This window comes from Thunnus albacares, chromosome 20 (assembly GCF_914725855.1).
Source record: "Thunnus albacares chromosome 20, fThuAlb1.1, whole genome shotgun sequence".
NCBI classification, from domain to species: Eukaryota; Metazoa; Chordata; class Actinopteri; order Scombriformes; family Scombridae; genus Thunnus; species Thunnus albacares.
Window position 1 is genome coordinate 1,582,247 of NC_058125.1, and position 17,333 is coordinate 1,599,579.

General features: G+C 38.9%; 2 protein-coding genes across 2 annotated transcripts; both read left to right on the forward strand.

Annotated features, from left to right (window-relative positions):
* Positions 1 to 99: 99 nt before the first annotated feature.
* Positions 100 to 6,534, forward strand: trub1 (TruB pseudouridine (psi) synthase family member 1). Its single transcript, XM_044337604.1, has 8 exons — positions 100 to 308; positions 401 to 499; positions 2,850 to 2,905; positions 4,116 to 4,197; positions 4,333 to 4,405; positions 5,497 to 5,636; positions 5,752 to 5,808; positions 5,941 to 6,534. Exons 1-8 carry the CDS (start codon positions 161 to 163, stop codon positions 6,123 to 6,125), a joined length of 840 nt encoding a protein of 279 aa, XP_044193539.1. The 5' UTR covers positions 100 to 160; the 3' UTR covers positions 6,126 to 6,534.
* A 3,859-nt stretch (positions 6,535 to 10,393) lies between these two features.
* hhex (hematopoietically expressed homeobox) lies at positions 10,394 to 16,664 on the forward strand. The gene is made up of 4 exons (XM_044337686.1): positions 10,394 to 11,081; positions 14,536 to 14,714; positions 15,749 to 15,799; positions 15,939 to 16,664. The coding sequence occupies exons 1-4, from the start codon at positions 10,673 to 10,675 to the stop codon at positions 16,209 to 16,211; spliced, it is 912 nt and encodes a 303-aa protein (XP_044193621.1). The 5' UTR covers positions 10,394 to 10,672; the 3' UTR covers positions 16,212 to 16,664.
* The last annotated feature ends 669 nt before the right edge of the window (positions 16,665 to 17,333 follow it).

Below are 17,333 nucleotides of genomic sequence, written 5' to 3' on the forward strand. Positions count from 1 at the left end.
TATTTTTGCTTAGATCCCAAACAAGACATTCATATTATATTCATATAACTAATATAACCAGCAGATGGTGGTAACTCAATAACGAAAGGCCAGAATTCAGTTGGTTCCTCAAGAAGTAGAAGAAGAAGGTCATCCACCGAAGAAGAAGAATAAAACAAGCATGGCTGGAAACATAAGCAACACCACTGCACCGATAACTAGTTCTCTGTCTAAATTACAGTCTCTGAACGGACTGTTCGCAATTTATAAAAAACAAGGACCGACATCTGCAGACGTCCTGAATACACTGAAAGAAGCTTTACTCAAGGGTAATGCAGGGGCGCCGTCAGGAGATGAGGCTATGTGCCGTTTGGTGAGGCTGAGATTTGACAGTTCTGCTTTAAAGTTACTTTTCTTTCAGAGGCTGGTGTGCAGAACCCAAACCCGCGAAAGAGGAGGAAGCAGAGTCTGAAGATGGGGCACGGAGGGACGCTGGACAGCGCTGCCAGCGGGGTGTTGGGTAAGCGGGAAGCATACGTCCAGGTGCTGGGTTTCATTTCTGCCCGGGCTGACCTGGAGGGCCAGATATGAAAGGAAAACACATATCTTGTTACTACTGGTGTTGTACCTTGAGTAGCCAGGTAGTAGGTTTGGTTTCACAGTTGGTAGGGGACATAGGGATGGAGTTGAATATGTCAAGGAAACATCAGAGGTTACCGTTAAAGTCTCCCTCCACCTAAAATGTGTTTCACTTGGATGTTCTTCTTCTTCTCTGTGCAGAATGATGTATGTGTACAGTTTGTTTTCACATTCATCTGCTGAAGGAGGAGAGTTTCTCTGAGCTCACCTTAAATTGAATCTCAGTTTAAGCAGGATTTGTGACATCTCAGCTAGTGTGATGTGGAAACTTGAAGCTTTCAGTGCACCTACATACACAGCACTTTATTAGGAACACCATACTAATTCTGGGCAGGGCCTCCCTTTGTTCTCAACACAACAGTGTAATTTCTTGGTTGCATGGATTCATTCCTTTGAGATCCTGGTCCATGTTGACGTGATTGCATCACTTAATTCTTGCAGATTTGTCAGCTGCACATTTATGCTGCGGATCTCCCATTCTGCCACATCCCAAAGCTGTTCTATTGGATTCAGACTGGTGACTGGGCAGGTCAGTGAAGTACACTGAACTCATTGTAATGTTGATGAAACCAGTGTAGATAACTTTGTGACGTGATGTGTTATCGTTCTGGATGCAGCCATTAGAAGATGGTAAATTGTCTTCATAAAGGGAGTCACATGGTCAGCAGCAACACTCAGGCTGTGGCATTCAAATGATGATTGATTGGTATTAAGGGGCCTAAAGTGTGCCAAGAAAACATCCCCCCCATACCGTTACACCAGCAGCCTGGACTGTTGACGTGACGTGCCTCAGCAGAAATAGAGATTCATCAGACCAGACTATATTTTTCCTGTCTCCAGCTGTCCAGTGTTGGTGAGCCTGAGCCCACTGCAGCTTCATGTTTCTGTTGTTGGCTGACAGGAGTGGAACCCGCTGTGGTCTTCTGCTGTTGTAGCCTATCTGCATCGTCAAGGTTCCACATGTTGTGCATCCTGAGATGTTTTTCTGCTCACCACAGTTGTAAAGATGTTATCTGAGTTACTGTAGCCTTTCTGTCAGCTCCGACCAGTCTGTCTATTCTCCTCTGACACCTCTCTTATCAACAAGATGTTTCTGTCAACGGAACTGCTGCTTCGCTTGATGTTTTTTATTTCTTTTTTCGCACCATTCTGAGTTTAACTCTAGAGACTGTTGTGCATGAGAATCCAAGGAGATCAGCAATTTCAGGCAACAACAACCATGCCACAGTCAAAGTTACTGAGATCAAAATTTTTTTTCCCATTTCTGATATTTGATGTGAACATTAACTGAAGCTCCTGACCTGTGTTGCATTGTACTGCTGCCACATGATTGGCTGATTGGATAATTGCATGAAGTGCTCGGTGAGTGAACACTGAGAATGGACTTTTTAGTGAAGTAGGAAACATCTTGTTTCCAGCAGTTGAACTTTTGAAATGAACAGTATTTACAGAGTCATACATTCTGGACGTTTTCTATCATGGAGAATGAGGTAATGAATGTTTTGTTTTTTTTGTGGAAAAATCATATTGGACACAGATTATTATTCAAAGCGTAGAGTATTTTTATATGTCTTAAAACAGGATCTTTAAACAATGTATGTTGCTTGCTGTAGACTGCTGCCATCAAGGATGTTGAAAAGGAGAAGGGTCTGTAGCCATGGTTACCCCCAGCCCAACCACACACCCCTAAGAAATGCTTGACTGGACAAAAAAAAACACTGTTTCACATTGTTTATTTAATTGACTGTTAGTTATATTTTTATGTCTGTTGTATATTCTAGTTTGTATTTTTGCTAAATTGTGTTTCAAATACATAATTGACAGAGAAATACTATATTCCTTTATTGTATTAACTCATGTATATATTTTATTTAATTTTAATAGTTCTACCTATAAGCAGTCTCAATTCTGACTCTAAAGAATAGCAGTTCCCAGAAGCAGCACTGAGGACATGACCTCACGACCACATGACCTGTTAAACAATACATGTATAAAATATAGAAAACATTTTTTGTTTTGTTGTTGTTGTTTTTTTGCACACTAGCACTAGCCTCTGACAGAACAGAGAAGATTGTAATAGGACAAACATTCCCTGAGTCACTACTATCCAGACTGCAAAATGAAGAAAATACAGAAGTCTGTGAAACACTTGTTTTTTAATCTTGTGGTGTGAGGAACGTCGCCACCTCTAGGGGATGCTAACAGGACTCTGATGTGTCTGTTTCTTTCAGTTGTTGGTGTTGGGAATGGCACAAAAATGCTCAGTACCATGTTGGCTGGTTCTAAGGTGAGTTTGTTTGTAACTATGTAAAGAGTAAAAGTCAAGGCCTAAAAACAGAGCTATAGAGAGCCACATTACCAGAAATTGTTCCACTTGAAGAGAATGTGTTTCCATTATGAAGAAAACAGTTCATTTAAAACAAAACAAATATAACTTGTTGATTAAATTGTAGCATCAATGTATCATTGTAGTTTATTGCTGTCCAGGCAGCTGTATCACTGTGGGACCTGTTGAGTGGCTACAACACAACGTATGTTACTATATGATAAAGTCCATCCTTATAGGAAAGTTGTAGGAATATTAAACATGGCATGAAATGATAACTAGGTTAGCTAGTGTTTCAGTATTTTAAAGCTTTTCTATCCTTCTAACTCACTGTAGAGAAGCTAAAGATGTGTCTGAAAGAATGATATTATACAGCTTGACTGTATGTTGAACCTCACCTGTATGGTGTTTAATTATTTTGCACATGTGGGTCAGCTCAGAAGGTGACCTGTTCACACTGGTATTGAATGTTGATGACATAATGTGAACAGTTAAAGAAAGTCTTGGGTGGATCTGGGTCTTGTCATTCATATAATAATAAGTTGGTCTTGTTCCTATTGTTAGTCTGCACAGCATTAAGATGCTTTTGGGAAATAAATCATCAACCCCATTTTTTGTGTGTAGATGTTTGACAACATTTTAAATGAATATGAATATATATATGTGTGTGTATATGTGTGCCCGAACACAAATACATTATTCAGCAAAGCACAAATAACACTTTAAATTTCTAAAATTAAAAGCGTAATAAAAACACAAAAAAAGGATTTTTAAGACTCTTTCCACTTTTTTTCGAATACAAATAATTTTGCTGCCTCAATGAATACCAATACAAATACAAATACTGGGCTTTCTGCACATCCCTAATATATATAATGTTTACAAATGGATAATTACTAGGAAAATGAAAGTTAAATAGCTAACTCCATCGACAAATAATTTACAGTGCACTCCATGCAAACATACATTTTCATTTGCAAATGGGCAGGCAGTGTGCAACTCGATCTGGAAAATGAAATTGCAAACTGGACCTTTTGCATTTTAATGAGTTTTTGTCTTGAAATTGTTAGAAAAGAACTAATCATAATGCATTTTCAGAATTCAACAGTTTCATATAAATGGTCATTAATGCACAGAGACAACAAAGTGATGCATACTGTTTATTCTGCAGAAATATGTTGCTGTGGGGGAACTGGGAAAAGCAACAGATACTCTGGATGCCACTGGCAGTGTGACTCTGGAAAAAGACTTTGGTAATACTGCAATCATTTCATTTGAACTATTCATGGTATTGAGATCTATTTTAACAAGAGTCAAGTCTCTGCTGGAACACACGTGATTTTGCTTCTGTTTTACACAAAGTTATTCATATTGGTTTCACTCCACAGAACACATCACCAGGTTGGACATCGAGGAGAAGCTGAAAAATTTTGTTGGTGATATTATGCAAGTCCCTCCACTGTGAGTAAGACCTTTTACTGTAACTGTGGTGTCCCTCAGGGCAGCCAAGTAAAATATAGAACACACACACACACACTAATGTACGTAAAACATGAAAAAAATACATGAAACAATACATGACCTCCAATATGAGGAAATGTTTCCATGACAGTAACATCTGTGTTTGTGAAAGTAAACTGATAAAGGGTTTGACCATCAGATCAAATTGCACTGTTCTAAGGAATAAATAATCATTTTGGGCGTATTAATCACTAATGACTTCCAGTATGGCTGCTCTGAACAGCTCTGAACACTTTTGTCTAGAGATGCAAAGATTAGTGGATTAATCATTAGTCATCATTCATGCTAAAATACCAAAACATTTACTCATTCCAGCTTCTCAGTTGTTAATTTTTTGCTGCCTTTCTTTGTTTCACATGAAATATCTTTTAGTCAGATAGATAAAGCAATTTCAAGACGTCACCTTTGGCTTTAAGAAACTGTGATGGATATTTTTTTTGACATTTAAAATAACATTCTTTGATGTTTTATAGACCAAAAAAAATTCATTGATTAATGGAGAAAAGTATTTTTATCTGTCAAAGTGGTAGTGCTTTCCTCTCATAACACAGTCCATACTCTGGCACCATCTTTCCCACAATGTAAATTGGTCTCTGGCACCAAAACAGCCAGGACTGCCACAGTTTCCTATAATTAAATAATAATAATATTGTAATATATCCCTGAGAAAAACCTTGTGATATATTAAAGAAAAACTCCCTCTGGGCTCTATGAATAGATGGATCATTAACACTCACATTGTGCTGCAGTGAACATTTCAGTCTCTAGAGGCCACTAGCTTCAGACTTTTGGTTTGTTCATCTGTCTAAACCCCCCCCCCCCCACCCCACCCCATGAAGAAGCCTTCCTGCCAGCCTTAATATGGACAACGTTTCAGATTGACTGGAAGGGGATTTCAAACAATGATGTGAAATGATAGGATGTCTGAACTTCACATGAACTCCGTTCCCTTTGCACCTATTTTTTTTTTTTTATCAGGAATAAAGAACAGCAGACCTCATGAGTATGTTTTGATTTGTTTTTCATTTTAGTTACTCTGCACTGAAAAAAGACGGCCAGCGTCTGTCTGTCCTGCTGAAGAAAGGTCACAAGGTCGAGGCTAAACCTGCCAGAGCGGTGACGGTGTACAACCTGACCCTGCAAGAGTTCAAACCTCCTGTCTTCACTCTGGGTTAGCATGTGTTGCATAATACAGTCTTTCTATGTTCTTCTATGTAACTCTGCCTTCATGAGTAACTCTCACTTCAACAAACAAACAGTTACAGTAGTTTTTATATCCATAACAGATATTGAATGCGGTGGAGGATTTTATGTCAGAAGCTTGGTTGATGATCTGGGAAAAGGTGAGATGAAATTCAGTGTTTTTCACAATTCTTATCAGCATGTTTATGGAAAAAGTCAATAATCCAAACCGAGAAATCAGAAATGAAGACTGTTGGTCACCATAAGAATAACCAGTTCTCTCTCTGCTGCAGCTCTGTCGTCATGTGCTCATGTCAAAGAGCTGACCCGTACCAAGCAGGGTCAGTTCACCCTGGAGGAGCACGCCTTACACGAGGAGCACTGGACACTGGAACATATCCTCAGATCTCTGCAGCCCTGCTCAGGATCAGAGGCGGGGGGTCAGGACTGTACCAAACCACCAGAGGCGGACACCTGAGGAAGACGGGACCCGAACTGAGAGTAAAACATGTGGGCTTGCTGTCGGTGTCATGGTGTGTCATGACTCACTGGATTAGCTTTTTTGCAATGAAGAGAACAATCAGGCCTTAATGTGTCCACTTCCTCCTGGATATTAAAGGTGTTTTGTTCCACAGATGAAAGATTTAGCATCAGAGACAAAAAATATCAAAACAACAGCTATCTCGGGTCTTGTGATATCTAGCTCCACATTCCTGTGTTTCACTTGCAATTTATGATGTAGTTCAATTTCTGTGTTTGAAAATGGCAACACACCCTCCACCCTCCACCCTCAGCATCTGTCTCCACCTGCTCATATCCAGTATACAGTACATACCTGTCCCAACAAAATTCCACTGTATTCTGTGATAGGGAACATTGATGACACACAAACAGGCAACAGCAGAGAAGGGTATTTTCAAATCATACAGATAACATGAAACAGATTGACATGGTAAACAAAAAAAAAACATTTCATGCTGCAGGATTTCGAAATATTTGTGACAATTTATTTTTGTATAATGTCTATTGAAATAGATTTTTTTTTTTTTTTTTTTGCAACTACAATTCTGGGGAATCTTTTAAGATCAGCAAAAATATTGACTTCATTTATATTGTGATATTCTGTATATCAATATTGACCATGAGTAGAAGTATTGTGATTGAATTTTGCCATGTCATACAGTTTTGGTCTGGACGTTATCTTCATTCAGGTGGTTTCACCAGTAATTCCACCTTCTGTAGATGTGCTAGACAATACACTTAAATATATTATATGAGTCATTTTACCTGGAGATTAATTTTTAGAAACAGTGCTCTTAAAGAAATTTCACGTGGGTGAAAGCAATTTGTTCTTCCAATGTAGTGCAACTGTTTTTTTGTTTTTTTTTTGAAGACTGATGTGCTCTGCAAGTGTTGTTGTGTACGCAGCATGTCTAATTTAATTATGTCTGCATTTGCAGATTAAATAAATATTCAAGTGGAACTAATAAAGTTTTGTCTTTGCAAATCCTTTTTTTTATACCATTTTAATTTCTTTACCGGTGGAGGCAATCGAGGGAGAACGTTTTCAGGCTTCAGTTTAATATGACAAACTTCAGCCAACGCTGCCTTACATCTGCAATCAAGGCAAGAACAGTACTTTGTGGTTTAAGTCTGAGTAGAGTAATAGTGGATCTGCCAGAGGAATGGTGTGATAAATATACAGTAGTGCCATGTTGTAGGTGATAATAGTGCCACAGTGTGGGAGAGATAGAGCCGATGGCTGATGAACTACTGTATGGAAGCTCGCTCCCACCAGAAAAAAAAAAAAGAAGCTGAAATAGGTATGACCAAAAATAACTGAGCAACTAGTAATAAGTAACTGACTCATTTTTTTGATTTTAAAATGAAGACTATCTCACAATTTAAAAGATCAAAATCAAAAATCATCAAAAGTGAGGAGAGTTAGGTCAAAATAATGACGTATCATTAGCACTTAAGTCAAATTCCTGACGTAATGTCTCATCATTTTGACTTAAAATGTCAATTTTGAATGATCCTATAATGAACTATAATTGAATCATTCTGATTTTTTTTTCCTGGCAGTAATTGGCTTCCATAATTATGAAAGCAATTGATATATAAAAATAATCTAGGGGGGAAATAGTCTCATAGGCAGTCAAAAGGAGAAGATGGAATCAGATGGTTCATGATGGATAATCTGAGCTGAGGAAGAATGCCACAGTTTGGCATTTTTTTATGACGCTCTTGTGTCCCATATTACCAAATATCCCCAAGAAAAAGGTTTTTCAGGATGTGTTCAGGTAACAGCTTGAGGGTCATACATTTGGATAATATTATAATGTTAAATTGTCAGCAGAGTCTTTCACCACACTGACTTGTTAATGGGAAGATATATGGCGCCAGCTGCCAAGGAGCTGCTGCAGCGCCTCTGCTGAGAAGTTATCAATCGTTTTTTGGACAGGGGTCTGACGCCACGGGAAGCTGGCCGGATCAATGGGCTGCAATGATTGTCTCAGTCCAAATATTAGCCGTTTGGTGATTTCTTTCATGTCTTCAAGGCTGCTCATATCCCTGTTTGCTCTCTGAGTCCACTTTATCTAAATTACAGCCGTTGGAAAGTTGTCAGTTAGCGGTGCGCGCTTTAAAGACGCATCAGAAAATCCAACTATTGGATTCGATAAGTGAGCACATTTATCAGTGATAAGCAATAGGTTTCCTCCCAACACTGAAGTGTGACTTGTGTGACCACCTCACCTAGTAATAAAAAAAAATCAAGATGAGCACAACACGTGCAGCTGGATCCATCAGAACCAGAAGTAGCTATTGGTTTAACTCTGAAACAGAGAAGTTATCAGTTATTCTTTAACATTATGCGGAAACGTGTGGGAGGAATAAACATGCACTTATTGAGCTATTCAAGTGATTTGCATTTATACCCGTTAACATAACTATATCACCTCAAGCGCAGTGATAGATTTCACAGGAAAGCGTCAAACATTTAAATCATGAGTTAATCACTCGCCATTCAGCTGCACGGTTAGGGGTGTGGATTGCAGTTCACTTGTACTACATTGTTATTGTTAAAGATAACACTCCAAGCTGTTTGATTAGTCAAAGACCCGTTTAACGCTCGTTTGGGGCCGTGCGTAAAAACCAGGGCCGTAACTATAACACTGAAGAGATCACAGAGGTCATGTCAGCTGGATTTCTTCTGAGAATCTGGGGAGATTTAGGGACCTGGGGGGGGGGGAGTTTCACGGTTTCACACGGTGGGTATTTTACAGGTTTATTAGTGTTTTTAGACTTTCATTTAGTCACCTTTAGCTAGACCAACACAAAATAAATAAAGAATAAATAAAGGATTTAGTATTTTCGCATTTTATGCATTGCGTTAAAGATAAAAAAGAGCAGAAAAATCAATGAAAGTGATATTAGCTTATATGGCCAAATGATTAATTTGATTACATACTATATTCAAAGTATGTAGCATGTTTGAATACATGTTCTTTATGCTTATCATTTATAGGATAAAAGTAACTAAGTACTCAAGTACTGTACTTAGGTAGAATTTTGAAGTACTTACACTTTACTTCCCATTTCATACTTTATATCTATACTCCATTTATCTGACAGCTATAGTTAAGATTTTACTTGCACAACCTATGATCATCTTATATAATATACCGTATTGTTAGAGAATTAACCCCCAACGGAATCATCTCCACCTCGACCAGATAAAACATTAAAATACTGCGGACACAGAAAATGCATCAGTGATAATGATCTAATATTATAATGTCAAATTTTATAACACTCTGAAAGGAGCCATTCTTCAGTTTTAATACTTAAAGCACCTTTTTAATAGCAAGTTTATGAATGCAGGGGTTTCACTTGTAAGGGGGTTTTTACAGTGTAGTGTACGGCGGTCATGTTTTGATGTCTGTGATACACTGGTTATCACAGAATCACGGTACCTACATTTAATTTAGTCTTTATTAGAATGTCAGTAGATTCCAAAAGGCTCACAACATATGAGGATTTATTTTTACATCAAAATGAAACCATCACCGATATAAAAAAAAACAACTATTTGGCTACAGATATGTTTCAAATCACTATTAAACCAAACCTAACAGGGGATTTTTAAAAATCTGATTTAAAATTTGATTTCCATCTTTTCTTCATCTGTTAGTCATATATGTCTCTCAGTAGAGATCATCTACATTTGCCATCCAATCTTTACTTATGCTTTTGATTGCCGATCCCTGGCAGCTTTTAATACTTTAAATATTGAACTTCGATTTTTGAATAACATTTAATGTCCAGTGCAGATATTTACTGACACAATGCGTTTTATACCTGACTTTCTAAATCTATGATTTGTTTGGTTTTAATAGCCGTTGTCTGTGCAGTGAAACCACGGGCGTATATGATGGTCTCACTGCTCTGAGTAAGACGACTATTTGGGTGACTCATTTGATAACACAACCCTTCTATCAGTGTCATCTGTCGTTCTTCCATTATGTCACATTAAACCATAGATTTTTCGATTTACTTTTGGCCAGTTTGGCTGTAGTGAACTGATTCTCCTGGAATACAATTATCTCTTCACTACTGTCATCTGATCACTGTGTGGGTCGATTAGAGCTGTGAGTAAGCCAATCAGAAACTGCCGCTGGCCACCTGCAGGAAGTTGGCCGTCCACTTATCTCCTCCCTCCTCTGCCTGCAGCCAGATAACAACCCCAACAGTTGGATCAAGTACCAGCTAGTTCACCACCGCAAACTGATGGACACCAAAACACTCTAACGGTCTCCTCCGCAGCACAGACAGCCTCTCTCTTCGCTTGCTACAGGGTTAGTCAGTGGACTGTCTGCGCTGGAAGTTACGGTAGATGTTTGGTAGTATGTAAAGACGTGTTTGTGAGATATTGTCGATAAAGAGGAAGGCTGTTGGGAGAGAAGGAAGGGACGCGGCTTTCCGTTAATTCGCTTCTAACGCGCAGCGGCAGCAAACGGCACCATGAGCGTCCCGCTTTACGCACCGACTCCCATCCAGCCGGCTCACCCGACTCCCTTCTACATCGAGGACATTCTGGGAAGGACTGGCACCACCACCACCTCCTCCTCCTCTCCCTCCTCATCTTCCTCCTGCGCCTCCTCATCGTCCTCCTGTTCCACTCCGGTCATCCCCACACCGACTCTCCCGTCGCCCAACTCCTCCTTTACAAGTCTCATCTCGCCGTACCGTACGCCGATTTACGAACCCACACCGATCCACCCGGCACTGTCTCATCACGCTGCTGCGGCGCTGACTGCGACGTACGCGTCTGCGGGGGCTTTCGCCGGCTCCATCTACCCTTTCCACCATCACCAGCACCACCGCTCCATGGGGGAGTACGCACAGGCGCTGCTGAGGCACGACCCTCTCGGTGAGTTGGTCAAAACGCGTGCGTAAAAAGTTAAGAATAATATGTTGGTGTGGATATTCTTTCTTCTTTGTGGTGAATGAGATTCATGGCGTCACTTGGGGCAACATACAATCATGAAACTCACTAGTCTAGACTGTTGGCCTTGTGTTTTTCTCTTCTTCTGGAATCAGACTACATGAAAACTTTTCATACTTGAATATGTGGTATGTTGCGTTTTTTATCATGACTTATTGAATGACAGTCGATGTTCTGTCCTCTATGAAAATCTGAACACATTGAATTAGTCCATTTTGGCGTAAAAGTAAATTATCAAAGTTGCTTTGATGATGTGGCAGTAAGAGAGTTTTTAACCTTTGCATGCGCCCAAAACTTTTCTGTCTTCACAAGCTTCGTTTCAGCGAACGAAACTATTTTTGCATAAGAATATCACGCTTGGCCATGCATGCATATCGAAGTCAAGACACTCTGTTACATCCAGTCTACATAAATAGATTTCAGAGTAAATGACAGAAAGTTTTGACATTTCTTTTCCAAAGCATTCAGCACATCTCCGTCTCAATAAGAACATTTTTTTTGCATGATGCCAGACCACGCACCTATGAGTCATATTGTTATTGTGACAGACATATTTGGGGCCACAATAGCAGCAGCCTTATCCATTCAGTCCGTTAGTGATGGGGGGGAGAGGGGGGGCTGTATGGCAACCTTGACTCGTTTTCCTGACTCCCATTGTTCTGAAACATCAGAGGAGCAAGTCAGCCAGTGACTAAAACATAACTGGCCTCTAAATCACTTGTTATTTCACTGCTCTGTTTGTGTGTGTGTGTGTGTGTGTGTGTGTGTGTGTGTGTGTGTGTGTGTGTGTGTGTGTGTGTGTGTGTGTGTGTTTCCTTATACTTGTGAGGACCAAAATACATGGTCCTATCCAGGTATTTGGATATTTTGTTAGGTTCTTCCTTTTTTAACCCGCTCTTCTGGTCAACATGATAAGTTTAGAAGGTATGTCATATGTCAGATTAAACTTTTAATAAATCCATAAAATAAAATGCATCACACCAGATACTAAAATATGTGATTTAGGGGTGCTCCTATTAAAATTTGGTTTAAATCTATGACGCAATAATCATAGTAATATAAGGATACATTCGTGCCCATGAACACGTCAGGGTTTAGATAAGCGGTTGAAACTTGTTTTATAGGATTTGGTTACAGGCTGTGATGAGTGATGGTCCTCTTAAGTATAGTATGACAAGCAGACCGTCTGACTTTGTGCTGCGTTGAACAACTTGGGCCTTTTTCCGTTCATAGCGGAAGCCGTGAGCCTGTCGATAGGAGTAAATCTGGTTTCAGAAGCTGTTAAATGTTTTCCTGGCTCACCCCGGCCAGCCGCTTCCTCGGGAGCCCGCTGCACGCTGCTGATTATTTTATCGACATCCTCAATACAGACATATTCAGGAAACACTCGGCCTCTGATAGCCCGGGATCCGTTTTTCACATATTGTTGCACTTCCTCTGCCTGGCCAGCGAGGATGTGGCTGACTTTCTTTATGGTTGGCGGCGAGAAGAAAATAAAGCAAACAGAGCAGCACATCAAGTCCAACGGGATCAACGAGAAAAGATAAAGTCTCATTTGTAGGCCACAAAAATAAAGGAGAACGAAATAGTGCTTCAAGTGATGTAGATACTCCTTATGGTAAATAAAAATATCCCATGTTACATTATCATATCATAATAGCTGAAATGAGTTTGGAAACAACATTCATTTCAGTTTTACCCATCAAAAACTCCTCATAAATACTCAGCACTCAGTCAGTTTGAATTGGAATAGACTGATAAAACTAAAATATGTTCAGTAATACAAAGGTTGATTCATCATGACCATAGGTTGATTTTCCAGTCATAACATCCACATTTTCAACTATGTGTATTTATTTCTGTAGATATGTGTTTATTTAGTTATCATCAAAACCGAATAAATGTCCTATTTAAATAGACAAAATATCAGCATCATAACATCACCATGAACAGCTTTATAGATCTAATTCATTATATCTAATAACAGAAACATGAGCAGACTATGGCTACCTTGCGCACAAAGTAACAGAAAGTTAGAAGGAGAACTGTAGAGATTGAAACGTCTGTATCTGTAACCAATCAGAAAAAATCATAGAAATGTAGACACATAAGCAAAACTGCGTTAAAAGTAACCAAATAAAAAAAAACAAAAACTCCATTCTAACGAGTTTAAAAACCTTCTATTATCCACAAGGTAAGATTTAGGCTATTATGAATAGAATTAATCGAAATAATTCATTTGAATAAACATTAACGGAACTTCTACTGTAGCAGAACTATTTATAGAAATGTGTTTTTCATCAGTATAGTCAGTGAAGCCTATCCCACTCACAAAAACCTTTAGTTTATAATAAAGGTTATTCAATTAAGAAGCTAATCTTTATTGTAAGCCTATTAATCTCCTCTTTATTATATTAGGGGTTTGAGATATAGGCCTATTTTATGAATTAGCTAACTTCCTCTGGAAAACAGCAGCAATAAGAAGGCCTTCGACAGCAGTTTCGACCACAACAGATTTGTATTGTGTCAGTGAGAGCAGAGGACATGAGTGTCTATTGGTGGATGCCATCGCCTATAATCACACCACAAAGCAGGAAGCACATGAAGCGGATATTTGGCCATAGTTTTCACTCTGTCACGACCTTCCTTTAAGACAGCGTGCAGCAGGCCGGTGTGGCGGCCGCAGCTCTGCTATTGTTTGTTCCAGGCCATTAACCGGAGAGGAAACCAGACAAGACAAAAACACTCCTGATTGCGCTGCTGCGCTGTGTTGCTCCAACAAAACCTCTCCATGTTCATTTCCAACAATATCATCTGCAGCTCATTATTTAAACTCTCTCAACAACAACAACAACAACAACAATAAGAATAAGAGTAAGAATAAGAATAAGAATAAGAATAAGAATAAGAATAAGAATAAGAATAAGAATAAGAATAAGAATAAAAGTAAGAATAAGAACAAGAACATGAATAAGAGTAAGAATAAGAATAAGAATAAGAATGTACTTCTGACCGCTGCTTATCAAGTTAAATTCTATAGGCCTATGTAAATTGAAGCAATCTTAGAGATTAGGTTATGTATGCAGACTATAGATTATAGTCAAATTTTGAAATGATTTATAAAGGGTAAGAGTCGGGGAAGGAACTGTGTGGGGGGTTTTGTTTCCTCTGTCATTTTCTCTCTTTTCTTCACACTTTTTTTTCTTCCTATCCTTATTCTTATGTCTTGTTTTATGTATGCTTGTGCCAGTCTGTGTGAATAGTGTGAAAACAAACGTCCATTTGTCGGTCACAGATGACTTGTGGCTATCCTCTTGATATTTTGAGGCTATAAGGCCCTTAAATGAATACTGTGTCATCTGTCTTCCTTCCTCTGAAGGGAAACCTCTGCTATGGACTCCATTCATCCAGCGGCCCTTACATAAAAGAAAGGGCGGTCAGGTCCGGTTCTCTAACGACCAGACCATCGAGCTGGAGAAGAAGTTCGAGACGCAGAAATACCTTTCACCTCCGGAGAGGAAACGACTGGCCAAGATGCTGCAGCTCAGCGAGAGACAGGTGAGCACAGATCATCCCTACATTGTAATGAATGCACGTTGGTTTATGAAGCATGAAGTGCCTTCTCAACAGTAACCAGATTATTTCACTTGATTTATTTTTTATCTCGTATTCTTTTATTATAAAGTTATGCGATATATCAGCTCTTAAATGAAATGAGTATATTTCCTTACAGGAGAAATTATAGTTTGCTTTCTTTCCCCTTGAAATAGCTCTGTCATCCTGTAACTAGCTATAGAAACATCAATAACATATAACTACTCTGCATAAGTGGCCCTTAGCGGACACCGAAATAGAAACGCCTAAGACCAGCAGAACTATTCCTTTAGGCAGAAAACGTCGGACATTGTTTCAAGTAGAAACTTCTCCGGTAGCTTAAACATCACTGAAGTCTATTCCACTCAAAAAAAAAGTTTTTGAAAATGTGTTATTAAACGACAGTCATGCTTGAAATATTTGGTACAAAGTGTTGCATGTTTATTTGGTTAGAAATCAATCTTCTTAATAGACGAGTGCGTCTATTAACAGATGCAGACGTGTCCATCCACTATTATGTCTTCAATGGATTCGTGTCCAGATCCACCATAACTGTATCCAGGATATACTACACTCTGTTTTTTTTTTACTATCTTTGTAATAAATGTTTGGAGGGAACATTTCAGAGTTTAAGTGTCAGTAAGCAGAATTAATAATCAGGGCCTGTAATAAATAAAGAAGAAACGCTGACATATTAAACTAGCCGCAAAATAAAATGGATAACTTTTAAATTACTGCCACAGAAATAAACAACACGATAGAAAATGTACCTGAGCTACGGGATTATTTGATCCCATTCATTTCTGTCAAAGCGAATAAATGATAAATGAGTGAAATCAGTTCGAGCTGGATTAAAACACTGAGTTCATGATGTGATCTGCAGCTGAACAACAGTGCATGGCTTTATTGCATCAGTGCTCTGCCTTCTTGTTTCACTTCAAATAAACTAAAACCCCACAGAATGAGTGTAAATCCTTTGTTTTTCATTTGTCTTTCAGGTTAAAACCTGGTTCCAAAATCGACGAGCGAAGTGGCGAAGACTAAAACAGGTGAGAGTTTCTGACATATCACTCGATCGAAGTGTCTTTTATTTCTTATTGAATTATTATGAAGCGGAGATCATTAATGACATTAAAAGGCAGCCCGACAGGCCTCTTGACTCATACAACTATCCGTTTGGATCATCAGGAAAATCCCCAGGTGGGGAAGAGGGAGGTGGAGGATGACAGTTCCGCCGGGAGGAGTAATAAAGGAGACGAGACGACCGATCTGTCCGGGATCCAGAGCCCGGAGCAGAGACACACTATCCCGGTCTCTGAGCTGGCGCAGGCGGGCCGCTGTGCGCGCTCCGTGTCCCCGCAGCAGTCCCACACAGAGCTGGACTCTGACGTGTCAGACGATACAGACCAGGAGCTCGACATAGAGGACGACGACGAGTTCACACTGAACCCCCAGCTCTGAAACACAAGCTCAACACATACTGATCCACTCGGAATGCTGGATGAGCTGGATGATGAAGACTACTGGACTCCTATGACGCTGGAGACAGACAGGTGATGGACTAGTTCCCGATGAAATATTTGGGTGAAAAAATCCGCGAGTTGCCGGAACTATGCTCTAACTTTTACTTCACCCTCATCAGTGCCTGCACACAGGATTGTCAGGAAACTTTTTGTATATAATGCATAGCCCTCAGCTATATTTTGTGTTGATTGTTTCTGTGTTTCTGTAAATGAATATAGATCATTTCTCTGTACTGTATGTCCTTGAATGATTAACGCTCTTACTTGTATAGGCCTTTGCCTTAAAATATAATATTTCATTAAATAATCGATGTAGCGCAAATTCTGTTTTGTAGGGTGATAACTAATAAACTATTTTTTTGTGATAATAAATTTGTCCCTTTCGGTTGTAGCTCAAATGACTGTGATTTATTTTGCATTTCTTAAAATTACACCACAAAAAAAATATATTTAGTCATGTTAAAAATCATAGACTGATTTCTGTGACAAATAATTAAAATGAAAAGAATTCCACCATTCCATAAAAAGAAAACCAAACTGGGGTTTCCAAGTATTTTCAGTCAGATCGCCTAAATTAAGTTAAATAGTAAATTAGAAGCCTAAAGTAAAAAATTACACAAATATAACTAGATACTGTAATAAAATGATTGAAAAGCACAATGCAGACAGAAGCTTTGTTATCACAAATTATTCACAAACACCGAGTTAGATATATATATATCTAACTCAGAGAGAGAGAGAGAGAGAGAGAGAGAGAGAGAGAGAGAGAGAGAGAGAGAGAGAGAGAGAGAGAGAGAGAGAAGCAGTATATATACCGTATATTTAGATATATTTACATTTGCATGTTGACTAAATTATTATAGTGCAACGCATGAATGAAAGTATATGGTTTCGCTTATGAATTATAATCAATGAAAAAAAATGCAGCGATGATGCAACAAACTTAAAGGACCATCAATGCTAAATTACAAGCATAGAAATAAAATTTAAAAGTTACGAACTTAAAGTTATAAATAGCAGATATGATAAAAAAAAAAAAAAAAAAAAAGTGTAGGAGCCT